The sequence below is a fragment of the Manacus vitellinus genome, unplaced genomic scaffold (genome assembly GCF_001715985.3).
Source record: "Manacus vitellinus isolate BGI_N305 unplaced genomic scaffold, ASM171598v3 scaffold_10_pilon, whole genome shotgun sequence".
Classification (NCBI taxonomy): Eukaryota; Metazoa; Chordata; class Aves; order Passeriformes; family Pipridae; genus Manacus; species Manacus vitellinus.
The window spans coordinates 9,725,344-9,752,598 of record NW_021938838.1 but is presented as its reverse complement, the minus strand read 5'-3'; the positions used below and the strand labels follow the sequence as shown (position 1 = coordinate 9,752,598).

The following is a 27,255-nucleotide window of genomic DNA, read 5'->3' as shown; positions in this document are numbered from 1 at the left end:
CTCGGTTCCTGGCGGGTACGGAGAGGCTTTCCCGCTGGGAGCTGTCCCGCGAGGAGCAGGGAGATGGGCTCGGTGATCCCTGCGGTCCCGCGGGCTCTGTGGGTCACGGGCTGCTCGTTCTCTCCCGCAGCACGGCCTGGGTGCCGGGGGCTGCTCGCTGTGTCGCTGAGGGCCGTGGCACCGGGGTTTGCACGATGAAGTTGACGTTTGCTTTGCTCCTGACATAATTCCTGTGTGGAAAAAAAAGTGTTTTCAAATTGCCCTAAAATATGGGTTCGTATAGAGCAAGACATACTTTTCTTTAAAGTTGAGTTTATGGTTCTGAAATAATTTATATATTTTCTCCTCTAGCACGGTCACAAATTGGTTTTTCACTCCTACTTTCATAATATTTTGGGAAACACGGATAAACATTTCGCAGATGTGAGGAGGATAAATTGCACGTTATCCTACCTTGAACATCATGTTAAAGTGGCAGGGGAGAGAAATTTGTTCCGCACAGGCACAAGTCACCTGCCATGAGTTTCTGTTTAGGCTTCACATACGGTGAGACCCCGAATCAGAGCTTATTTTCAGTGGTCACTGTTATTTGCAGACATTGGTCTTGGATTATCTTACTTGCTTGAAGCAACAAGTTAAGATACTAAATTTATTCTCTGATTCACCTTTTTATTCCTTCAACGTCAGAAATATTTCTCTAAGTAGCTTTGGTAAAGCATGAGTGACTTTCCCATCTAGTGGAGTTATTGAAGTGTATGGCTCCCTGAAAATGCTCCACTGACTCATCTATTGAAAAAAATGTCCGTGATAGGAGATTTAATTTTTACTTTCTTATCTTTCAGATGGATGCATATAAAAATGTGAATAGTTATAAGTTTTAGAAATAAGATTCATGGTTTCTTTGTGTCTGCACAGCACACTTGCTAGATCACTTTCCTGTGTGACACTTAAAAAGTCAGCCTGAAATAACCTACTTAAAAAAATTATTTTTCATAATTTAAGTCTTGACAAAAAGTAAATTGGAAAATTTACAGAATACCTTAAAAACAAAAGGTAATAGTTCTAAATAGCAGGATTCTAAATAGTAGAATAAACGACAGCCAGTTGTAAATAGTGTGAGGAAATGAGCGTTGGAGATATACTGGACTTTGAGGAACAGGGTAAAGCAGCCCAGTCCTAATAATCGTGACCCTTAATAAGGAAATAGGGATGATATCTTGAGCCTTTTTTCTGGATATATGTTACTGTTCTGACCTTGCATTACTTCAGCTGAAGGAGGGTAATGTTCCATATGCTAAGATACATAAATGAAAATCAGGTTGTACTCACAGCTTTGTAAGGGAGAGCAAACTTACTGAACATAAGAAGTAAACTAAATCCAGAAGTATCTCACTGCAAGACCAATTAAAATTACCAGCGGACACGGGTTTTAGTCACTTTTTAAAACTACAAGTATACAAATAAATGGAATTGTGCATATGCTTACCTGTTTTATAAGGCTATGCATGAAACAAGGATAAGTGGGGAAGCTCATGCTGTTCGCTTGTTCAACCTACCACATTCTAGTTATGTTTGATGCCTCTTCTAGTAGTACAGAGAATGAGTGATTATTCCCCTATTCACCTCCTGCATTTCATTAGGGAATTTTGAAAACTTCTGTGGTATTCTCACGGAGATATTCAGCCTGAAGACCTCTAATCTCTGTAGTTGCTGTTTGTATTGAAACTGTTCTTGTTTTTCACACCCTCTAATGTACTTTTTTCCTTTCTTCTTGTCCTCTCATCTCAGAAAGAATACAGAACTGCAAACAGCATCGAGGATGTGTGCACCATGGGTTGATGTAGTGCTATAGTGATTCTGTTTTCTGTTCAGCTAATAATTTCCAGTGGTTAGTTTGTTTTGGCTCTTGATGAGCATTGTGCTGAAACTTTCATAAATCTATCTTTAGTGATCACAGAATCTCATTTCTCAGTGGTACAAATGACTTGGAACCTGGTATGTGTAAAAACACATTTGCTTCTCCATCGTCATCATTACTTTACCAAATAGATGATAAAAAGGCAGGTGAGAGTCTGTAGTGTGAAATGGGAATCACAAGTTTTAGCAGCCAGCCCACAGGTTTATTATCCAAGGCTGAGCAGCCAGCAGGCTTCTGCACTTGGCTGTGTGCCAGCTCCCTCCCTCAGCTGGGAGGGTAGTGCTGCTTGGGCATCACTGACTTGCCAGATGGGACTGTGCTGGTCCCCCCTGTCCTTTCTGAACGGGTTTGTTTTCATTTACTCATTTGTTGGTGTATTCTCCTTCTCCTAAATAGCTTTATGGCAGTTACCTTTTTTCTTTCATAGTGAGGTAGCTTGTATTCTCCTATTTCACAGCTGTGAACTTTGCCAGAGAATGATGCTCTTGAAAAATGCTGTGGTAGCTCAAGTTTGGAGCCATAGAATTATTTTTTATTGGCAACCCAGTTCTTGCAGTTTAGGATGCTACAGGTGTGAAGAGAAGAAAGAAAAAATACAATTGTGTTACTATGAACTATTGTTTTAGTCGCAGAAGTAAAAGCATTTGTAGTGCGATTTACTGACTGAAAAATTTTATTTCATCATTCAGTTTAAAATTCTTCTTTTTCTTCCCCCAATTTCAATTATTTCTGCAACATAAAATATGGGCTTTTATTTAGATCTTCCAGAAATAATGAAATGATAATTGCTTGTATTGTTGACTCTAAATGAGGAAATGCTGCAGGGAACCAAGTAGCTTCTGAGTTTCACTGAAAGTGCTTTTGGCAGCTGACTTGGGAAAGCAGTATCAGATCCTGCTACATCAGAGAAAGTATTAAAAGTAGCTTTAAAGCTTTAATTATTTGTGTGGAGCTGGTGCCTGTTACTTTTCCACATGTAATGTTTCTTAACTCATTACGGGAAGTTTTATTTTAAGCAATGTGATAGCAATAGCAGAGAGAAAGTTCTAACACTAAACCCTTTAAGAAGGGGTTTCATCACTATGGAAGGTTCTTGATATTAACATTCCTTTGAGATGCAGTTGGCTTCATAGGTCGTGTTGAAGAAATGCTCCTCTTGCTTCTTTTTGAATGAGGAGCAAGTATTGGTATGGGAACTCCTTCAAATTTTTTGCTGCTGTGAGGAATGGGTATCTGTGGCATATTTGTTTACAAGCTGGGTTTGTATATGAGCCATTTACAATCTTCCTCCATTATTCATCATCTCACTTGCTTCCCCAGGAAATGAGTTGGTGATCTTCCTGGCTGACCAAAAGGAACCCTACTTCAAGCCTCGTGTTAAGTTACCAATGAAGTAAGTACTGATATTCAGTGCTGAGACAATGTAAATGGCTTTTTTTTCTTGAAGGTGCACCTCTGCAGTCAGTGAGAATGTTATAGAATTATCTGTGCTGCTGTTGTCTCTTTGACTTGTTCAGCTTGCCCTTGGAGCTCGAATTCTTTGACCAGTTTCCTCATTAATTTCCTGATATATTTTTGTTTTGATTTCTTTGGACTTTGTTGGTCAGATGACAGAGTTTGTGGAGGTGACTTTTGTCATTCATGTTCTTTACTAATAGATGTGACTTCCCACCCCCTTATGGAATCTTTATTCTTTGGGGTTTTTTGTCCTCAAATGAGTATTTGAAATACCCATATGTTGAAATATTTTTGTAGTTGAATTGGATTTTCAGGATTTTATTCCCTAGTAAAGCAAACTATCATTTCATATCATGTGTTAAGTCTTTGTGGCAGGTAGATCTTAGATCTCAGTCCCAAGACATGTTTTCAGGGAAATTCATCTTTGCTGTAGCTACTAATGGAATCCAGCCAATATTATCTGCTTTAGGAGAGATATGGAGAATGGTGTTCTGGTATTTCTGTGTAGAGATCTGGTCCTTTATTAAGTTTAAATGTGACCTTTAAAAAAGCATCAATTTTTAATAAATGTAAAACAATCTGTTTATGTACATATATATGCATAATTTTAACATCCTGTAATACTATGATGGTTATTGCTTATGAATTGTGCTTATTAATAGTATTATGTTTAAATTGCTGTTAGAGATCAGCTTCGTCTTCAGTAGTTTTACATATTTTTGTTATTCCCTCTTGCCTTGGAAGGAGCTAATTTGTTTAGTGCACTATTCGTTTAGTGATCTGTTTTTAATCTTTAACAGAGTGATCCTTGGTTGTGTGTGTAAAGCAGAGCCTGAGTAGGTAACCAAATAAAAGATAAAGAACAAACAAATGTAGGGAGTGGTGGTAAGACATGGCAGAACATAGAAGGAAATGACAATGTCTTTTGAAAAGTCTGCTAATGTGTCTGACTCCTGCTGTTTAAACTGCTCCTGTTGCTTTATGGTCTTGCTCTTGGAATGCAACCAAAAGATCCTGCTCACTGAAATACAGTTTTGAGGACTGGTTCTACAGCAGATGAAGGGGTTTAATGGAGTCTAGATAGTTTTAGCAAATGGGATGGCTGAAGAAAGCCTGATAGCTGAAGTTTGGAGTTAAAAATATCATCTTCCTTAGACAAGGACAGCCTGCCAAACACCTGATTTAAAGATACTTTTGCAATAGATAAGGACTTTATATAATAAGACAGGTTGTTGAAGGATATTACTCTATTGGGCCAACTAATAGTAATTGGGCAAGCCTTTGGATACACAAGTGCTTTGCATTTAATTTCTGTTTTAATTCCAGATCTCTTGGTGTTACCATAACCAGTGTAGTTCCTGGAGATTATGATGGAGATTCCCAAATGGATGTCCTCCTGACTACCCAGGCACAAAGTCATGGCAGAGATGAACTTTCAGTGTTTATTTTCTGGGGACACAACCAAACATTGGGTGAGTTGCTGAGACTGCTCATTAACAGGATTGTCAGACTTCTTAATAACTTGAAGTATTGTCAGCAAGTTACAACTCATTTTACAGTGTAGTGATTTTTACAGCTAAAACAGGGATTAGCAGCTATTCAGCTTCACACCCTTGTATTATCTTGCTCTTAAACTGTATTCAATAATTGATGAAAGAGAACAAAGCTAAAATGCTTGCACTGTATCATGCAACAGACATAACCATAGTTTGGCAGTAACCTATTAATTGAAGAACTTCTTCTCAGGGCTTCCCTATTACACATGTCAGCTTCACAAAGATGATCTCAGAAGATTTATCTTCAATTTGAAATGCACAGAGAACTTAGTGTAAACTCTAATGCATAAACTTTCAAAATAGCACACCTAAACCTACCAACTGTGATATAACACTTATTTCTGTTAAATCAAATCTTTGAAGACAGTGAGACAGTAAAGTAGGTATTGGAAGAGAGGTTTGTAGAGTGTCTCTTGCTGGATGTTTTCAGCAAATTTAGAATGAAGTTTTCAAGAGTCTCTTAGCAGTGTTTTAGGTATAGCTGATTCTGTCTTTGGGTAGAGTTATGGACTGTGTGAACTTGTGAGGGCTCTTCTGTTGACTTTGCTAGGAAAGGGTTTTGGGAAGAGTTTAAAGTTTGAACAAGGACAGATGAGCTAAAGAGGATACTCTTCAAAGAATATCACTGAAGAATAAACACTCTTGCAAACAACTGTGAGACAAGTGATGGCTTTAAATACCGTTGCTTTTGACACAGGTGAAACAAGGAACCCATGAAAGAGAATAGTAGGTGTCTCTAGTACTTGAAATAATATGAATGACTTGGATTAATTTATGCTGTCTTGCTTCTGGAGAAAAAATATCTGGAGAGGAACAAATGAGCATTTGAGGCCTGGAAAAGGAGTCAGAGGTTAAAAATTGGGGCAATGGTTGGTATGTAGTGAGGCTACTGAGAAGGTATGTGGTCCCTCCTTGGGTAATGGAAGGGTGACAGACAGGTCAGTAAGAGAGCACTGTTATAAAATGTGGAAATTGTAAAGGGAAACATCGTGGAGAGAGGAGAGAAACAAGGATGATCTGGCAAGGAGTTTGGATTACAAGTAAAAGTGAAGTGAATCAGGTGATCACCTGATTAGGTCTTAAAATCCTCATTTCCCATTTAGGCAGTCTAATGCTTATTTCAAATACTCAGTGTATATAATTAAGTGTTTTACAGTGACAAAACATTAAACAGAAGTCTAACATCCAGTGTCAATTTTTAGCCTGTCTTCATCCCAGCTATTTCAGATTTCATCTGTCTGCATGCTTGCAGTCATACATAGAAATAGATTTCACTAAGATCTATTTAGAATGTTTTGTTGAAGAGTTTAGTAAAGAGAGAAGAAGCTTCAGTATTTCAACTGTAACTTTCCTGCAAAATTTCAAGAAGCCATTTAGTTGTTTATATTCAGTGGTTCCTGATTTTTTTTAAATCATAAAATTCATGGTTTTAAATTAATAGAATAATTATGTCTTGGTTGAAAATGCAAGTGTCATAATATATTGGTAATTGAATCAATATTTTCTGTTTTCAGATCTTAACCATAAAACTATGTTAAATAAGACTTTTCATGATGAGCCTCTAGTAATGGAGTAAGTATGACCTACTTTTTTTAAAAAAACACATTTATAGTGGTGACTAAGAGCCACTTAAATATATTTTAATGCTAAAATTTGAAACAGATGCCCTTTATCTTTTAAGAACAGGGTGGTTTGTGTAATGTCAACTGATCCAACTAAAGATGAAGAACCATAACACTCATTTTTACAAATCCTATTAGATCATCCTGGCAATAGTAACTACATGAGCTTTTAATTTTTTTAATTTCAGTACTTGAATTTATGCAGAAAAAAGAGCCATTCATTTTTCAGTGAATTTTTTAAAGGAAAAACCTTACTGGCTTATCAGACTGAGCAAATATGCCCTTCATACTGTACTTGCCTCTGTGTGAAATGCTGAACAAAAGCAGGGGTGGGAAATAGAGCTTGAAAGCCAAACCCATTGAAAGATGTTTACTGCTCCTGAAAGCTCAGACAAAGCCAAAATTCAGACAGGTCTATACAGCTGAGAGTTCTTCACTGCTTGGTGGGAAAATGCTGACCAAATACAAGTTAACTTAAGAACGGTTAATTTGAACTCCTGTAATGACTGAGGTGATTCTGAAATTGTTTTCTGTTTTCAGCTTTAATGGAGACTTGATTCCTGATGTCTTTGGTGTCACCAGTGATTCAAACAAGCCCCAGATCTTGATTGGCGGGTGAGCTCAGGGCTTGTTCGTTAGCATGGATTTTGGGAACTTGTTCATTGTGCATCGACTTCTGCTCTTGTTAAAGAGGTGTAAGACCCGTGTTTAATGTGTGTCTTCCAACATTAGTGACACTCTGCATCTGATCTTTAAGGTGTTATTTTATAGGGGAAGTAATTATTATATAGGAGAAGTAGACATGCCATGAAAGCTGAGAAAACAAACCCCCTATTATTTGACATCAGAAATAGGAGAATTGTTTCTTGGGACAGTTACAGTCTAATTTGTTTAGTACACTTTGGTATTTAGTATTACAGTCTGTATTATGGAATCTGCATTTACTCTAACAGATGAAGTGACAGGTTGATGATGCAAGAATGACTGGAACAGATCTTGTAATGTAAGGGAAGGCAAAAGGAGAATATACAAGTCTTTGGGGTGAACTTAAAAAAATTTAGCTCTCATTTATCTAGGAGATTAATTGTAATGGGAAGATTAGACAACATAAAACACAGGAAGTGCAAGGTGGAATGATATTAAGTTATATATTAAGGAAAATATGGGGGAAGAGATTTGTACAGTGACAAAAAGCCCAGGTGACTTTAAGTAGCAATACAAGTGTGTGTACAAGTGACATTCTCTGTGTCACATCCCTGTGTTAAGCAGTACCTTGGGCCACTCATGGGCAAACAGGTGGACATCTCACAGGTCTTGTGAGATGAGATTGCAGTAAAGGGGACTAAGTTTTGCTATTAAAATTTCTGCTAATCCCAGAATGGGACTAGCTAGTAAATACTGGGATAAAAATGATAATGTCGTGTTTAAATGGTTAGTAAGGACTATGCAAAGGATTATTTTTGTTATGAAGGCTCAAATCAAAGCCTAACAAAAGGTTGGATCTCTACTGGCTCAGAACGACCAGTCTCTAAGCAAAATATTAAAAAGGAAATATAGGTCTGTCCATCTTTTCCTGTGAGTTTTGCCAGACTGAGTTTGCCATACATTCCATCTTTGACTTCCATGAGGAAGAACTTCATTGACAGTGGCTTGGGCGTTCTTTGAAAGAGAAAGAAGTTTCTCAGAAGAAGGATATTTGAATTAAAACTCTGATAGAGAGATTCTTCTCTCAGTTTTGAAAGTGTGTGCTCAAAATATAGCAGAAACTATTTTTAGGATGAAAGATGTATTATAAATGTCAAAGACACAAGTCTTTTTACATGGGTTTTTTTTTAACTATTCTCTCTTGACTGATAATGAATGAATGGAAAAATTAGGAACAGAACTTAGGGTTTTTTAGATGATTGGATCTTTAAATCAGTTGTTTGAAGAAATATGCATCTTGTAACTTGTATTTTGCAGCTTTTAAGTGGAACTATTAGGATTGTCCTTAATGGTATTCAGTAATATTAACAAAGACACTTGCAACTCTGTGTGTTTGAGAAGAAATCCAGGTGTTGGTGTCACAGTTCTTTTAGCTTTGCATGCAATCAGTCCTTAAGTTTATTTTGAAAGAGTATGTTAAGAAGTCTTTGCATTCCTATGTGGTTTTCTTCAGCTATTGTTTCAAAAGTGGAGAAATCAATGAAACCATTTCTCTGTCTATGGCAACAACATATAAGCTTTCTATCCTGCTTCCCCATGTCCCTTAAAAATGTTTAAATAAGGCTTTCCTCACACACCCCATCAGTGAGTTTAACAAATTTGTACCTGTTGTTTCTAACAGGCTATTTTCCTTCCATTGGAGATGATTCAGAAGTGATGTAGAGTAAATAACCTTTAAATGTGTAAATGGAAACTATACCCTTCTTGGCAATATGTTTTTGATAATAAATCTCAAATTGAATTTTATCACCCTACTTTTATTTAAATTAATGGCTTATGAAACAGATTTCAGAATCACAAGGATGTTTCTGAACCCTTTGCAATGATTATATTATGAAAAATTGTATGAACTCTTGGAGATATGGAGAAGTGGAAAAGATTTGTTTCATTTTGTTGAAGAAATCCTTTCAGTAGCATTAGCATACAAATAAACTTACTCATTGTAGCTCAAAATAAGCCTGAGTGTTATAGGTAATAGCATAAGCCATGGATTGTACATGGATAACAGCTTTATGTCATCTGCTTAGAAAAGCATTTTTCCATTTTTAATCTAAAATGTCTTGAAATTTGTTCTAGAGCTGTATAACTAACTTCCTTGGCTACTTTGAAAAATGAATACATAGAAAAACCTAGAGAAAATGTTTAATTATTTCTTAAAGATTACATGCTGCATTTTAGCATTTCTAAGATTCAGTTATGACCTCTGGGAAGTCATCAGAGGCTTATTTTTTTGCTTAACATCAAATGAGTCACGGAAGATAAGGACTTCACTAATATGTATGTAATGTCACTGGGATAAAAAACATAATTCTAGACATAGTAATATCACTGTCCTGCTGGTGTATAGTGCATATTGAGATTTTTTGGAGTGTGTTAGCTAATGGTTCTGAAAGCAACATACCCAGTGATTCAGCAATGATGACTTCTGAAGGATTTGTTGCATTTCAAATCATTGCTAATAGAGAGGTTTGATGAAAGTTAATTCATTTTTAGAGCAGAAACCAGCAGTGCATGTATGTTTATAAATAAATAAATAGAAGTGTCACCTGCTTGGTAAATAACATTATTAGCTTGTAGTCAATCATAATGTGAGAGTTTAATTCATGTGTTGATTTTGAAGTGTCTTGGAATAACATACATTTACATGCAGCAGGTATGAGCTGCTGTAACAGCATGTGAGCACTTTTGCTCATGTTTATTAGTCATAAGCTAGATTCCATAAGTACTTCCAGAATTAAAACTGCTTGAGGAAACTGGGAAGGACAGGAATCAGTGTCTCAGGATTTATAGTTGAAGCCTAGGCACTAATTATCACTTTGTGGGTGGTGATACTTTTCTGTGCAAAAGAAAAAAAAGGAAGTTGCTTTAGAAAGTTAATAAAATCTAACTGGAGCCCCTGTGCTATGAATCATCCTTCACAGAACCTTTCAAGCAATTACTCTTAGTTACTTGGTATATTGTAAGCTAAGTAGTAATTTTATCTTGGTATTAGCAGAACATGCTCTCTGTCCAATTTTATTTAAAGTTTCACCATTTTTTTAAAGCTATATTATGATTAACAGTCCCTACACATTGCTGAAATGTACTCCTTTCTTTTCCTGTCTGTAGGAACTTGTCATGGCATGCTGCACTGGAAACTCAGAGTAAAATGTATATACCACACTCTCATGCTTTTATAGATTTAAATAATGACTTCACTGCTGGTAAGTCATAAAAGTGTTAAATACCTTCCTAAAAATATTTATCAGTAAGTACACAATGTAATGTGTTGCAATTTCCTTTGGTAATTATGTGAATTTGGTACTTCTAGGGTTTTTTAAAATTATTTTAGTATCTGAAATTTGAAAATTCTGAGTTCTAAAAAGCTTTTTTCAAAATTAATAGCCTAATAAAGTTTTCTACTTCTTGATAATGATCAGAGCTAATGCTTGTTCTGAATAATGTTGTATTCACCATTAAAGCCTTGTTTCCTGCTCTTAACAGTGCTGTACTCTGGTATTCAGTTGGCACTGGAATCAGGGCTTCGTTTTCTTCATCCTGAGTCTGAAAATAGTTTGATGCAGGAGAATGTTTTCAAGACCAGACTTGTAATTTTTCTTGGAGATTTCAATATGACTTCATTTTGTTTTGTTGTAGTTGGTTCTATCACTGACTGAGAAAATAATACATGAGACTTTATTCTTGTATTACTACATGAGCAATCCTGTAACATGTTCATAGCTCAGTGTTCAGGGATGAGCACTAGAGACAATGTTTCTTATGGTAGATAAACTGTGTTCTTCATTTTGTTTGGGATTTTGAGGTTGGTTTTTTTTTGTGAATGCAGTTCAGCTACCATGATGAATCTATTTCTTACTTACATACCTCGTTCATACCTCCAAGCACATTTAAATATTGTGCTAAATGCACTAAATGAATTCTGAAGTGTTTTTGCTAGATGTGCAATGGACATCAATTCATATATGGTAATTTTTGGAAAGACAGTTTATCTTTTTCTTTTTTAGTTGCATGGGAATGAGAGAGGAAGCAGTCCATAAATTTAATTAAGATGCTTATAAATGTTGGGGATTAAGTTAATTACTTTAGCATGCAGTCAAACCTTAATATTCAGTCCTGGCACGTTGCTACATGAAGCTGTCAAGTGGAAATTCTAACTGGAAAAGTAGATATATGGTTGCTTACCATAATCAGTGTCATGTCATAAGCAATTCTAACACACTTAGCTCTAGAAGTCTTTTGGAATTTTCTTTTAGTGGCACAAGCAGCATAGATGAGCATTCCAGGTAGCATTTTAAGCTGAGTACATTGAAATCGAAACTCCCGGGTAGGTAAAGGTGAGAAGTCCAGGTTGCTTACATAGATCAATCACAGATGGATCCATTTTTCAAGGTTTTTGACAGCTGACAGACCAAAGAATGTTCACAGAATTCCAGTTAGTGCTAGTGATATGTGGAAGTTCCTCTATTAAATAGAAATGAAAGTCAGAATCTTTGTATGGGGAGTGCTCAGAGCTTTTATAGATTCACATCTGTTTTCATATCTCAAGATGTGAGTAGAAGCCTCTGTGAGGCTCTTCCCATAAAGATCCTGACTTTTACGTGCTTGTAGCAGCAAGGATAAAACACCTCAGGCTGAAATACTGAGTTACAGTGTAATGTGTAGCTCTGTGGGAAGTGTTATGTTACAGTAACCTGAGGAAATATTAAGAAAAATTATTCATTCTGAGAAGAAAACTGGAGAAACTATTACCATAGAATTATTTTCTTTAAAGTAATGTTTTGCTTCTAAGATGGGAATAATAATTTTTTTTTTTACTATCACCATGAAAATGGTACCAACTGGGAATAAGACATATGTTGCTGAAAAATAATATCAGTAAATCTGATATTTCATGGCTGCTGTGTTTTTCCAAGACTGCTTGCTGCCAAAATGGAAAGTCACCAATCGTCTGGTCCTGCCTGTGCATTTATGGCACTTCCCTCACATCAGCTCCAGTAACTGCTTGGAACTGGGGCTGCTGAGGAACACAGTTTATTTTCACTGGAGTTATTAAGGTGATCCAACTCTCCCTGCAGCTTTGGGATTGTCAGAGCCAATGTAAGCACTGAGAAAAGGTTCACTCCTCTTTTAGTAGCAGCAGTCATAGCCTGCCTTTAACCAAGCATAAAATTGCACCTTGAGTCTCACTGTGCCTCTTCCAAAAAATACCTGTATAGTGTTCTCAGCACATCTCCTGTAATTTGTTAGTCTGTGTGGAGCTGGGCAAGTGACTCAGAGAAGTAGGCAGGTGATAGAAGGTAAGAGAAAAACAAGAGAGCTCTGTGCAGTCTGGATAGACCTCACAGAAGACACGTAAGTGTTTCTCCTGCTTGTTTAGCTCTGCTCCCTGTCAGCACAGCTGGGGCAGCATGGCAGAGAGAGTGGGATCCATATGGTGCTATTTCTCCATGGAGTCTCTTCCTTACTGGTTGGCTCAGGTAGAGCTGTGAGGAGGAGAGGATCCTTGTGACTCACTATTCACCCACACAGTCATTCTTGAGTCGGAATAAAGCCTCATTAAGAATAGGGCCTGGGACACATTAGAATGGTATTAATTAAAAAGGAGGCGTTGATGAGATGCAAGGGAATAGTCTGCATGCTGAAATCATGTTGCTCAAGAGGCTTAATTGTGATATTGGATGCTCTTGTGGTACTTTTGCACTGAAAAATTCAGCATATTTACTCACAGGAAGTGCTGCTGTTCATGGCTACGAAGATACACTTGTACCTAAAATGAATGCACTGATTTTTGTTTACAAATAAAAAACCAAACCACTGGAATATGCCATTTTTACTTTGTTTGGAGTTTTTTTTAAAGACTTTTCTCTAATATTCTGCAGTGTTTTGGGGCTCTTTGTATTCTGTAACAGATGCAGCCAATTTCATGATTTTTAGCTGGGCTATTTTTGGCAACTCTATCATTATAAACAGCTTAGGAGATTTAAAGTGTGCTTGACATTAAAAAAAAAAGTAAAAAAAAAAAAAAAAGAAAAGAAAAAATCCTCTCTGGGCTGAGAAGCTTTTTGCTAGTTTATTGCCTAACCCATTTTCAACCTGCTGATATTAAACCCTCCAAACACAGCTTTTAATTGCCACACTTCTCCTACTCTGGGTAAAATGAAGTTGAATTGTTATGATTTCATTATATGAGAACTTGCTCATAAAGATGTGTTTAATCCCTAACAGAGCTTCATGAAAGGCTAACAGTGTAAGGATTTTATAATCCAAAAATCCTCTAACCACAACAAAGATAATACTAATCTTTCTTGGTGAGAGGTAAACTGGGCTGTTTCAGAGTGTAATGCCACTGCAGTTTTTAAAGAAAGCATCCTCGTGTAGAAGTCTCAGCTCCTTATAATTATTCATTCAGTAAGTAATTTAGAGTTAGACCAGGAATTTTGTATAAACCATGCCAAAATTTGTGGTATAAAACTTATATCAAAAGGGGATAAAGATTAACTAAATAAAAAACTTTCAAGTGTCTTTGCATGTGTATTAAGCATGTGTTGCTCCAGGGAGGAGTATCTGGTTCACAGAGTGCCTGAGTTGGGAAGGGATGTCTGGAAATGGTCTGGTCAACCAGCCTACCATCATTGTCACTGCTGATACAGGAACTGAGATAGACTGAAAGATGAGGAGAAAATGTTTAAATAAGGCTACTGGGTGTCTAGTAATACATACTCACACTTGTCATTAGTTATTTTTAACAGCTGGCTTAGGAAGGTAATCTTGAAGCTAATAATAACAGACTTGTTTGAACAGATTAAATCAGGTGTATTTTATAGAGCAGATTGTCCAGGTGAGCATTTTCAAAGCAGGATCCTTACATCATGTGACTTAAGAAGTATTTGTACAGTATTTAACTCTTTGACTTTTATAGTGAAGGAGCTAAAAAGTAACTTCTCTTTGCATTACTTTCCACTCAATCCAAAGTAAGAAGGAGCTCAGTCTTTCTCAGCAATGTGTCTTGGATGTGTCAGTTAAGAGGTGCAGAGAACACTGGTCAGTGGAGGAAACCCTGCTGGCAAGATGGTCATTACACTGGTGTCATAGCTGGAAACTGGGGCCAAGGTACATGAAAGGACTTGATAAAGACCACCCAGAAAGGATGTCGAGGTGGGCCCCAGTACAGATGGTCTGTTTAAAGCTGGACTTGCACAGACACTGTTTGTGCTTTTGTTGATTTGCATCACAGTCAGAATTTTCAGTTCAGTACTTTGGACCAAGCTGAAATTTAAATTTAGCATGGGACACTGGGTGAACCCTGATTAGACTGTCTTAACATAAGTTCTCATAGGTGTACCAAGTGATTTATCTGCAGTTGAAATTTTTAGGATAACAATTATTTTGCTGTGTCATTTTTTTCTAATGAGTCAGCTAATTGCTCTTATATTAAACATCCTAAAATGTCAGATGTTCATTTAGGAATAATGCTGTCTTTCTAAGCTAAATCATAGTTCCTAATCACTTGGAGAAAAAAAAGGATTATTAAATAATAAATATGTCTGCACTCAGAGTTACAAGCCCTCTGCCAAGAAATCAGGCCATGGCCCTGCAAATACTTTTAAAATGCTCAAATGTATGAGACAAGCTGCCTTGGGCTCTGAATTATACTGTAACCTCATACTGTACATCTGTCAATGCATCCTTGAATGCTGTGAGAAACAGCTGATGTATTAAATATTCTGTGTCTAACTTGATTATGTGGTTCCAAAGTTTGGAAGTGCTGCTCTTACAACCAGTCTTGTGTTGAACACTAGCACATGGTGTGTATAATTGTAGATATTTCTGGAACTGTTTATATAATAGGAAGGAAAAATCATAAATTTGGGTTTGGGAAAACTAAAATGGAAAAATCATTATTCAGAAACAGCTTGCTGTAAGCTAATTACAGTCTCTTTACTGATTTCTGGTGGTTCATTCTCTTATGTTGCTTTGCTTTGGGAATCTAGAAACCTAATGTAGCAGAACGTTCACAATGTGTTTTCTTTTTTATTCCCAATTCTTAGTTTAAATGTGTAAATGTAGATAGTTTTCTTCTTGAAAAACAATCATTCAGATCACAGGTGATATTTCTGTTGTAATCATTTCAACCTGGATTGTGAAGATACTGTAACATTTGATGCCAGACTCTGGTTATATATTCAGTGAGTTTCCTCTTCATGGAAGCTGGGAGCCTCTCTGCAGTTAATATTATCACCAAAGCTTATTTTATACAATAGATGTGCATTTTTTTTCTCTATGAAAATAACCAGGCAAACAAATTATCCGGCTTTTTAAAACTTAGCTTGTGTGGCATTTTAAAACTTGGGTAGGGGTGTGTATTTACTCTCTCTGGTTTTGCTCCCTCCCTTACATTTTTTCCCAGAACAGATATTCAGTCATGCCATGTCACTGTGTCATTCCTTGAATAGGTACATTTTTTAAATTTCTTAGCTGTTTTAAGCTCTGATAACAGAACTTACCTGTGAATTTACAACAAGTAATGGAGGCAAAAAATATATCATATAAGATGGACAGGATATATTTCAGAGGACTTGGAAGTTGGAATTAGCTGCATCTGCTCCTGCTGGGCTTGGTCTGCTTTTGCCAATGGCTTCTCTTACTCACAGCTTACCTCACAAAGAGAATCAAAGAATGAGTAGAAATCTTTAGAGAAAAGAAATAGCTGTTTTAACTTCTTTTTTCTAATCTTTTTAAAAGAGCCCATAATCTCTGCTATGTGCTTAGCAGTTTTAGTTTTAAAATTGTCATTATGAAGTGTCTCAAAAGCTATTCCTTTCGCAATTTTTAATTATATACTGATATAATTATATACAGCAGGGGATAATAATATGACATTTTTATGGGAATCAGTAGCTTACTACAGGTGAGAAGTAAATTGGTTGTGCCACAAACAGCATTCTGTTGAGAAAGCATGAATGTGAAAATGGGTTCTGAAAGCACTCTGAACACTGAGCAGTTATATTCTATTGCTTGAAACAATATTGTTGCCTTTTTTCTGAAAATAAACAGAATTGTCTGAAAGTCATGTTTGAAGTGCTAAAAGCAGCATAACTATAAAGCATAGATCTAATTTAAAAGTTTTCCAGTTAAGTGATTCTTTTAAATTAATATCCTATAGTAATTTTTAACAATAAAAGGGATTTTACTGTTGTTATGTTAGTTATGTTGTTTATAATTGCTCATCATGTTTTACTAAATAGTTCCAATAAACACTTAACTAAGTTTTGAAAGACTTGTTTGAACAGAATAAATTCACAGTCTTTTGATTAGAAGCACCTTTCTTAAAAATTGGCCAACACAAATTAGCTTGTTTGGAACACATGAAGTCTTTTTGTTTTGCTGAGGTTTTTCAGGGGAGGAAGCTACTGGAAGGAATGTTTCCTTAACTTCCCGTTTTGTGTAACTAGCACCAAAAATTCATGCCAAGTGAATTACAAGCTCATTAGCATTGGTCCTTGTACTTGTATCCATGTCATAAAAGCTGAGTCACCTAAAAAACCATAGCCAGGCAGGTGTATTTCATTTGCTCTAGAACAGAACTATTGCCAAGTTGACAAACAAATCTGAATACCAAATGTAGAGGGTTTCTCTACCTGAATGAAAACTTATGAACAGAAGCATGAAACTTGTCAGGCTTGGTTTTCCACTTCCACGCAGTAAAGAAATAAAACTGACTATATCTAACTTTTTTGTATATAATATGGTTTGTGCATATTAGAAGTATTGTACAACTGAAGTTGTAGAAGTAGTACTAAAAAAATTGTAAATAATGTTTTTTATTTTGGTTTTAAATACTTTTTTCCTACCAGTGTGTCAACTTGTAATGTAAATAGAGAGAAAATTGTAATGTAAGTACAGGAAAGTTATCTTTTACTTGTCTTTAGGTTTTATGGCATTTAATTATCTTAATACAGTTCTTACATTACCCATGCTGTTAACACCCTGCAAAGCAGGAATTTTTAGTTCAGCACATTATTTACATATACGTACAAGAGAGCATTTTCATACCCCAAAGGAGCTTCTGGTTAGAGAATATGCACAGACACACCTGTTCTTCCACATTAATGAGAGCATGTTTAGGCATGTTTGGACCATAAATAAATTCTAATTGGGTAATGCCTTGTACATAGTGCCTGATAGTGTTTAAAAATAGGGGCAATTTTTTTCCCTCTCCTTTATTAACTTAAACATCTGAAGTGATTGTGAAATCAAGGAGTAACTTAATGTTGCTCGTACCCTGGTGGCTTCTAAAGACAGTCATAGATGCTGAGAGTTTTTATTTTGAAATAAAGCCCTCTGACATTAAACAAAGGTCAAATCAGTCATTAGTGAAATGAATGCTCCATCTATAATTAGTACCATTTTTTATAACACTCAACAGTGACAGAAAATAACGAGGATAATCAGAAGTGGACTTGGAGCAGGTTCTGTATAGTTTGGTTTTCTTGCAATTTCCAGTGAGTCCTAGTGAGAAAAAACAATGTTTGGAAGTAGGGTGAGTTTGTAATATTATCTGCTTTTTATTTAATAAGATTGTCTGCAGCTGTGGCTGCCCCATCCCTGGAAGTTTTCAAGGCAAGGTTGGACAGGGCTCCAAGAGCAACCTGCTCTAGTGGAAGGTGTCCCTGCCCGTGGCAGGGGGCTGGAACTGGATGATCTTTAAGATGCCTTCTAACCTAAACCATTCTGTGATAATTGCAACAGTTCACTTTGCATTTGGTTAAGAGAAACCTTTCCTCTCGGGCAGTATTGTTTTTTTACTTCCAGCCATTTCCTAAGGCTGTAGATGTTACATTTTGGGAAATCTGCCTTAATCTGACATCAAGATCTTCCCCCATCCCAACTATCAAGTACTTTACTTCCCTTTGCTACATCATGTCCCAAGTTAAAGATGCCCTGCAGGCTTAGTCTAGTGGTCCATCTAGCTAGCCCAATAATCTTTCTCTGGCAGCAGCAGCAGGAAGGTGGCCAGGCTGATTATTTTAGTTCTGATATTTTCCTCTTCCTGTTTCATATTTTCATGGTGTATCTCTGGAACCTACAGTTGCCATGGGGCTGTTAGAGGTACACCCTTGCCTGTTGTTTTTTGTATCCCCTAATGTACCTGTTGTCTAGTAAAAGCACCACCTTTGTATTCTGTAAATAATTGGTTGCTGAGCTGCAGATTGTTTGATTTTTATAACCTCAGGTTGGCAATATTTTGCATTTGCCATTGTTCATCAGCATTTGAACAGCCCTCAGTACTTAGTCCTTGCTTTTTAAACTTAGAGATCTGTATGGAATAAACTTTGTTTTCTACAGCTGAAATTACAACCTGAACTGACTCCCAAAGGCAGCATGGCAGCATATCTTTAGATGAGTGACTTTTCCTGATCATGTGTGATATGATAGGCATTCCTTGTAGGGAAAAGGGGTTGAGTTTTCTTGATATAGCCAGAAGCAAAACAGAAATGTTGCCGTTTTCAACAATTGGTGTTTTATAATTCAAAAAGTTTAGAAAAGAACTGTGTATGTCTTCATTGTCGTGTAACTGAAGTAGTGAACATACAGATATTAATGCATTTGTTGGTTCCACCTCTTCTGCAGCTGTTATATGCTAAAGAATTTAGTGATAATCAACATGGAAAACAATAGCAGTGCAGTGAGAGATGACTGCCATGGACACTGTTCCTTTGGAAAGCAGATGCTTGCAAGGAGTCTCTGCTATGGCTGTTAGAAAAAGATATTTATAAATTGCACAGATTCTTAATTGTTTCCTCGCTCATATGCATTTGGTTCTTGGAGTCAAAAATATAATCATAAAGTACCTTAGGTTGAAAGTAACCTTTGGGAATTACTAGGTCTAGAACACTGTTCCAGACATGGCTTGGTTTTTCTTACACATTTCTTTCATAAACTTGAGAGAAAACATTTGTAATTCTGAGCTGTACCAATTTGTGAACAGTTCTTTGAAGGGTCTAAATTACATTGCCCTTTTATGCTGCTGCTGCAAAGAAATACTTTGGTTTTGCTTGCTTTGAAATCTGTGGCATTCTTGATCAAAAAGGAAAATTACTTGTAAATATTACGCATTCGATTTGGTTTCAGTGAAAGGGAGTTTAATCCTAGAAACAAGCATGAGCATTTTGGACACGTAGCTTCTAAGAAGGCTTAGGGATAAAACAGAGGACAGTTGGCAATGAGGTACCAGTGGAATTGTTTCAGTAGGCTCTAGAACTAGAGGTGGTGTTGCTGTACCTATATTAAGTTGTCCTATGGGAAATCACAGCTTGTTGCTCTGATGTAGGAGCAGCGTGGCACAGCTCCTCTACACTATTTTTAGAAGATTATCTGCTGTCTTTGCCTGCTTTTGCATTTTACCACTGCAGTGTGATATTACAGCAGCCTTGGAGATGCTCTGGGGTGCTGGTTCCATTCGTCCTGTATAATGTTGTGTGCCTTAGGTTAGGTTTGGATTTTTGCCTGCAAAGTAACCTTTGTGTTCTATCTCAAATAGTGGCAGTTGAAATTATGAGGGGGAAGGAGACAATGAAAAAGACAAGTGTTTAAATCCAAGAGTAGTTTTCTTAAGTCTGGATTTCTTAACACTGGGCTTAATTTTTTTTTAATAAAAATTTTTTCTTCCCATTTTTCTAATTTGCGTGCTTTCCTAAATATCAGTGAATAAGTTCTTTCAGTAGGCAATGCCAGATAAATGGTCTGAAGCCCTCTTTTGCACTGTTTTGATGTTTGAGAGAATTTTAGTGTAAAAGAAGCCAGAAATATTTCTCCATCATTATATCTGCTGCTTAATTCAACATATTCAAAATAAAAGGATAGTCGGTAGGTTTTTATTTTTAATTTTGACTTCCTAGAAATATAACTGTTTATACTTTTTTCTAGCTTTGAGGTATGCCTCTGTCTTTACTATTAAGAAACATTCTTCAGGGTGCATATATAACATCCAGCACTTACTAACTCACATGAGAGTAACTGTATTTGTGTATTAAATGATACAAATGCAAAAGTTGTGTACAGAAGAGTATGAGGGATGAAAATAGTTTTGGAGGGGTGTGTTTTTAATGTTTCTTACTTAATATCTATACATCTAAACATCACTGGAATAATGTATTTAGAGCTTAGGTAATTTTTTAAAATAATTTTAGTATCTTTACTAAGTGATCAAATTTATTTGTTTGTGTAGTCTTCTCTTAAATATTTTTATTTCTCTTATATTTTTCCTTGCAGATTTGTTCCTTACTACATCACCAAATTCCAAAAACATTCAGTTTGAGACATGGGTAAATAAGGTAAGAGAGAAAACAGAAATAACCTTTCTATTGAAGCACAGGCAAGTTATAAAAACCAAAAAGTCATCTGAGAAGCGATGTTGAGGCACCAACTGCACCGTTGCATTTAGACTGCACGATATTCCTGGGCACCTTTCACTCAGCACAAATCCCTCTGCAGATTTTGAACATGACTACTCAGTAAATCAGGTGCCTCCACACACCTTAGCAGGGCTCCTGGGCTGTCAGCTCCTGTGTGAGGAGGTTACTCACACTCAGCAGGATGATTTGTAAATAAAAGGATGATCATTTTGGTTTTATTCTTGCTGTCTCAATGATTTTTATTTTTTTTTAAGTAAGCTTGATCTTGGACAAAGGTTCAAATGTCACTTCTAACTGTTAAAGTTTGTGTTCAGAGTACAGTTGAGTCCAGAGTCCTGTGTTAACTAAGTACCATAAACGGAATTCAAGGTTGACGAGTAATAGCTCAATGGATTAATATTTATTCATTTATTGAGACTCTACTTTGGCATTGCAGAAGTATCTTTTGTAGCTAAGGAATGAGTTTTTGAGAGTTTACCTGAAAATGTATCCATTGTGTCATAGTGAGTCACTGTAGAACAAAAAATGTAGTCTTGTCTTTGACAACATGGCCATCTTCAACCAGGCAAGAGCAATGAAAACAGTGAGTCATGAATCCTGTATTTCTAGCTTTATATGGACTTAAATGGACAGAGATTGAGTGTTAGTGACTACATAAGGCATTTATCCTGTCTCCTGTTGGTGTTGTTTTTTTTTTTAATGTTCTTACAAATTTTGGACTCCTGTATTCTAAATATTATCCTACATTATATATTTTATATGGATAGATTTACTTGTCTTTAGAAAGAAAGAATTCTGTTCTTTGGAATCAATAAACCCAGTAAAATAGGTCATACATATAAAATACATGTACATATATGTGATTCTCAAAATACCTTAATTGATCCATTAAAAGCTGTTAAATTGCTCTCTGTAGAACATAAATTGCTCTCTGCAGAACAAAGTAATTCTCTTCATTGATGCACTTGTGCTTTTAAAATATTAGCCCATATGAGATATGCTTTTGGGGCCGAGTACAGGGCCTAGTCTTTTTTACTGCATGGAAATGCATCAATTTTATTTTATTTTTTCTCATCAGAATCATTATAAATTATATGTCAAGGTAAAGATACATAGTCAGACATCCAGTACAAACAAGGACTAAGTGTGTCCAGAGTTGCACTGAAGTCTACAAACTGAATATGGCATGAGTCATGTTGGATATGGATAACGGTGCACCATTCCCAAACCCTTTGTGTCCTTGCCTCTCTGGGTATTTGTGTGGACAACATTGTGTATGAGCTGATTGCAGGGACTGGGCCAGGGGGCCTTGGGTCATCTGACATGGCTACAAAAACTCAACCTTTTAGAATGGGCTTGTTCCAGTTGTGATGCAGTTCTGTGATAGACAACGATCCAGTGCTTTTTGTCTTTCTGATGAAATATTGGACTATTGTTTTCTGTGGGCCAAGATTTTAATAATAGGTAATTAAAACGAGATCTAAACCAAATCTAATGTCAAATCAATTTATTTCCTAATGAGAAGGCAAATCAGAAGCTATTTTTAACAGGTGTGCAGCTGTGGTTTTATATATTACTTATATCTATAAAATCACATCAGTATGCATAAATGCACATTAGTATTCATAATCACTTAATTATGATTTAGATAATGTTGCTGAAATAACCCAGTCTCTCAACACGGCAAAATATATGGAAATTGTGTCTGAATATTGCTATTGCTGGACTTCCATAAGATTCCATGAAGGATTAGAAATGTAAAAGCTCAGTCCCAATTTTCAAAGAGTGCAATTTTTTTTTCTGTAGCTGAGATATCTCTCTGTTATTAAATTGCTTCTTTATTGATCTGTATTTTCTTTGGTTCAGAAGTCAAATTTTGTCACTTAGACTGCAATTCAGTTTTTCCATCATCTTTGTTCTCTTTGATAGGATGGGAACTTCACTAAAGCTGGAAAAAGTAAGGAAATACCCAGTGGTGCAAAAGTTGTTGGACAGTCCGTATTTGCAGACTTTGGTGAGTTTTATTCTTCCACACTACTCCTGAGTCTTCCTTTATTTTCCATATTTTGTTAGATACTTTACACTGAAGAACAAATAAAGATGTTTAAATGGTTTCTTATGTTTCTCTGCTTTTTTCTGTAAGGTGGTATATCTGTAAATCTTGAAATATCTGGGAATAATTGTTAATGAATTCAGCTTTGACTGTCCCAGTACATTCTGCATCACATGTGTCTACATTTTCTTGCTTTGAGTTGTGGTACAAGACCAAACTTACTTTTACCAGACGTGGAGTTTTTGTCAAGATTTTATTTTTCCCCCTAATCTTGTTCAGAAGATATTATCTGATTAAATGGTCATAAATTCTTCACTTGTACGATCTAATAAAGACAAAATGTAAATTACTTAATTACTTGAATAAAGATTGCTGGAACATGGTAAAATCTCAATGGTTGTAATTGAAAATTTTAAAAGACTTTTGGACAGGCAAAAAATTTAATTTATATGTAAATCTATTTTTGCAAGGGTAAGCAAAAGCCTGTATTTTTCTATTAGCTAGTCAATTGTGGCTTGTCAATGTGTGTATTTGGTTACAGAGAATAGGGAATGTTGATTATAGAGTCCAAAAAATACTATTTGTCTCTGCAGTAGAATAACAGTTTTCCATCCCAAGGGAAAGTGCTATGGGCCTGATTCTGCTGCCATGACTGGATGTAAAGAAATTCATAAAAAACTAATTTAGTACATTTATACAACACATTTGTTAAATGTGAGACTGAGCCTGTCTTTAAATGTTGTCAAAACATAACCTTGTTTATCATTTTCTTTTAAAATATGTTTTAAAGAAAATGACAGGTTTTAAAGTTCTTAGACCCAGAATGTGACTCTCTTGCTGCCACTTAGAAGGGTTCTGAGGAGTTCTAGCAAAGGTCTTTATGACATAGAACTAGAAGACACCTCTGCTGGATCAGATCTACAGGGAATAATGGCAGGTAGAACCTGAACCATGCTCCAGGTTCTTCTGTTGAAATGTTTAACACAGTTTCAAAAATCTTTGACAAAGTTTTTATAAAATCTGTTACTGTTCGTCTTCAAATTTGAACACTTATCTATATAATATGTGAAGCAAAGAATAGAGTACTACAGTTTACAGTTAAGAAAATTGAATGTCTTAGGGTTTTTGTAATTGCTTTCCAAGCTGATGTTCTGAATAATGTGTCTTAATAGGTACTAAATAGAAATTTTATTTTTTTAACAGTGGCAATGTGGAAAGCAATCTTACTGTAGAATAACCTTATCTCTGTGTTAGGTAGTTAATGAGCCCAGATGATACATCATAACTTTAGAAGTGTATCATAATTAATGGCATTTTAATAAACCCTGGGATGTCTTTACAGAGAGAAGTAGAACTGTTCAAATGATAAAGTTGAAATTTCGAAAGTGTGACTAAATGGAGTGTGCAGTGCTGCAGCAGTGCAGTGTTTGGTACAGCCAAGATTATAAAAGGCAGTGACTGGTACAGATTAGTCAAGGGGGCTGCAGATTTGGAGTTCCATCACCACTTTTTTTAGTGCCCTGCTCTGCTAATTATCATCAAAGTCATAGGCTGAGCACTAGTGTGAGGCAACAGGGGAGCAATCTCTAGCAAGGATGAATATCATGGGAGAAAGTGTGCTCGGGGACTTAAGAAATGCCTGCAAATAAATGTAGAGGGACAGCAGAGAGGCAAGGGACCACCAGTATCAGCTGTGGGAGGAGATGCTGCCTTTCTAAAGTCGTTGTTCTGAAAGGTCTCAGCCCCTTCATCTCTAGGAGAGAACACCCAGATGGTGCCATATGAGGGTCTTGCCTCCCCCTGAACCACTACACACACACTGTCAACTTCATTCCAGATCACTCCACTTGAAGGAGAGGAAATGGTTTAATGTCTTTCTGCCTAATTTTCCTGAGCAATTGAAGAGTGCTGTAAATGTATCTGTGTGCTTTGATAAAGGAACAAGGTTGATTCTGACAACTATGATTTCAAATCAGGGTAGGAGATGGAGTAGAGCATCAATTATTTTTTTTCCTCCCATTTTTCTAATGCCAGTTTAAAATACTCAGGGCAACAAAGAGTTACTTTTTCACTGAACCAAGTTTTAGAGAATATTGAAGTGAATATGGTAACTAAAACAGCGTATATGAGTAATGAAGGGATATAATCCTAAATTCCATGTTCTCTATGAAATGTAGTCTGAAGGAAGTTTAATAATATCCCACCATCAAAAAATCCTCTTACACCACAATAGTTGGGTGTAAGAGTGCCTATACAGAAAATGGTAGGAGGAAAAAAAACCTTTAAATGCAAAGGAGGTTTGTAGTTGAGTTCTGCTGATGTTTGTTTTCATTCTGGTATTTTTTGTTCTGCGTCAATCTAACAGTGAAATGGCAAAAGGTCACATTACAGGTATACTTTCAGAGTAACAGCATTCACCCCTGTGCTGTGTCTGCTTTCACACAGGTACTTCAAAAGGCAGAGTTTTATCCTAGAGCTTCTGCCTGTAGTGAGCTAAAGGCAAAGAAATGCATTTGGCTATCTGTAATGGGGCCTGAGGGAGGTTTCGTTGCACAACAAATCAAAATATCACAACAAAATGGAAAATGAGATGAGTGAGAAGGTTGTGCTGCCTTCCACCTAAGCGGGTTTTGCCAAGCTGTGTGTGCTGCAGAAGGTGCCGCACGCTCGCGCTCTGCTCTGCGCAACCGTCCCCTCTTGGCACCAGGACACAGCTGCTGGGACTAGAAACACGTTCAAACACAGTCACAAGCCTCTTATGCTCTTACTTCTGTGTTGCCAACCTCTATTTTTCTTCCCCTTTCTTGACATTTTCTGTACCTCCCAGCTGATGTGCCAGCTTTGCCATTTGCTAAAGGTCTCAGAGGATTCCATATCTGTGCTTTCTCTCTCTGCCACTTCTCATTTACTTACCCTTGTGCACATTGGACCCTGGAATGATGTCAGGTCCAGATGTGAGTTTGGGGGTGTGTCACTTGGGCTGTTGCCTTCTCATTTACACCCACCCTTCCATTTGTACCCTGCTGCATTCCTGCAACAATCTGATTTACTGATCAGACCTTCATCTTAGCAAAATAAGCATTGTTTCAAAAGGTGACTTTGTCTAACATTATTTCCTGCTTCCAAAAATTTTATTTGAAATACCCTTTCCAGCTAAAAGTCATTTGTAAAAGGGGGGAGCTTTGAATAAGATCCTGACTGAGAAACTCTAAAAGCAACTGATCTGGGGTAAGATTTCCTTTCTTAAACTGAGCAGGTCGAACAACAGCTATCAAGTAGAAATTATTTGGATAAGTGGAGTTGGAAAAAACAGCAATTAGGTGACTCATGAGAAGCTGTCACAGATGTTGGTATAATCTCAGTACCGAGTGTTCCTAAGTACTGAAAAAATAAAGATATATTTTTTCCTTAAAAAGATACACAAATGTATGTTTGTATGCATCTATATATGGCTGTGTATATTTTAACAGAAAATCATGCAAAAGCACATGTGTACATATCAATACATTTCTGGTAATGGAGTAGACCTTAGACTTTATGTCCAAGTTGGAACCTCTGTAATAAGTAGCACTTCCCCCTGTTATGTGATAACAATGATTTGTACATTAATCTGACCAAAGGACAGGGAACAATTGATAAATTTGTATTGCTCTTCTAAAAATAAATCAGAAATGCTTTTTGACATTTATTACAAATGGCATTTCAATTGATTAAGGTGAGCAGAGTTGGCACTAGAGAATTTTGCACTTACTTGGCTGACACATTGCTCTAAACAAGTAAGAGCTCTTCATTATAACTTTCCCTATTCTTCTCATGTCACTATGGTAATTGCAGTGCAGTGGTTGCTATAGCAAAAATGATTAATCCTCTGTTGTTGTTATCTCTGTGCTCACAGAGGCTTTTTATAAGATCTGCTTGTACTGTCTTTAGAGAAAATCATAGATGTTGTCTAGATTCTTGATAAATACTTACAAATATAGAGAGTTTTAATAGTTGTCATTTAAAATACTGGGAAACATTGCATTTTTAAAGAAATTTAAGGATTGTGATGGGACAATATGAAAATTACCTTTTTGGGGGGGGGGACATGACATGAATGTGAACCATGTTATGGACACACAAACCTGCTGTTTTCTTGTTAGTTTAAAGATTAATGACATATGCCTTTTAAGTAGTGACTCAGAAACAATTAGCACAGGATATTGTGCAGTTTATACAGTCCATTAATTCATTTTTACAGGAAATTAATGTCATAATTGCTATTTAACTGTGATAGGTTCAGTTGGATAGTGGAGTTTGATAGATTATCCTTTGTGATATCTGATCTAAGAATGTAAAAGTTTGATTAATCAGTCATTGATTTTGCTTAGTTAAGGCAAAGAACTTTGTTGTGGCCTGAATAGAAAGAGTAAAAATAGCTTTTTGAAATCAACCTGGATCATACTGCTCATGGTGTCCTTGTAAGTAAACACAACACAACTCTTCCTTTCTCCAGGTAGCATTTAGCCAACTCAGTTCTTTAGTTTTT

General features: G+C 36.3%; 1 protein-coding gene across 1 annotated transcript in view; it reads left to right on the top strand.

Annotated features, from left to right (window-relative positions):
* The first annotated feature begins 3,243 nt into the window (after window positions 1-3,243).
* ITFG1 (integrin alpha FG-GAP repeat containing 1) overlaps window positions 3,244-27,255 on the top strand; it is a 68,953-nt gene continuing 44,941 nt past the window's right edge. Inside the window, exons 1-7 of the mRNA XM_018084738.1 lie at window positions 3,244-3,311; window positions 4,703-4,848; window positions 6,447-6,504; window positions 7,095-7,169; window positions 10,368-10,462; window positions 20,532-20,593; window positions 22,604-22,688. Of these exons, the coding sequence (XP_017940227.1) occupies window positions 3,307-3,311; window positions 4,703-4,848; window positions 6,447-6,504; window positions 7,095-7,169; window positions 10,368-10,462; window positions 20,532-20,593; window positions 22,604-22,688 (526 nt within the window). The 5' untranslated portion in view covers window positions 3,244-3,306. The remainder of the gene's footprint in view (window positions 3,312-4,702; window positions 4,849-6,446; window positions 6,505-7,094; window positions 7,170-10,367; window positions 10,463-20,531; window positions 20,594-22,603; window positions 22,689-27,255) is intronic.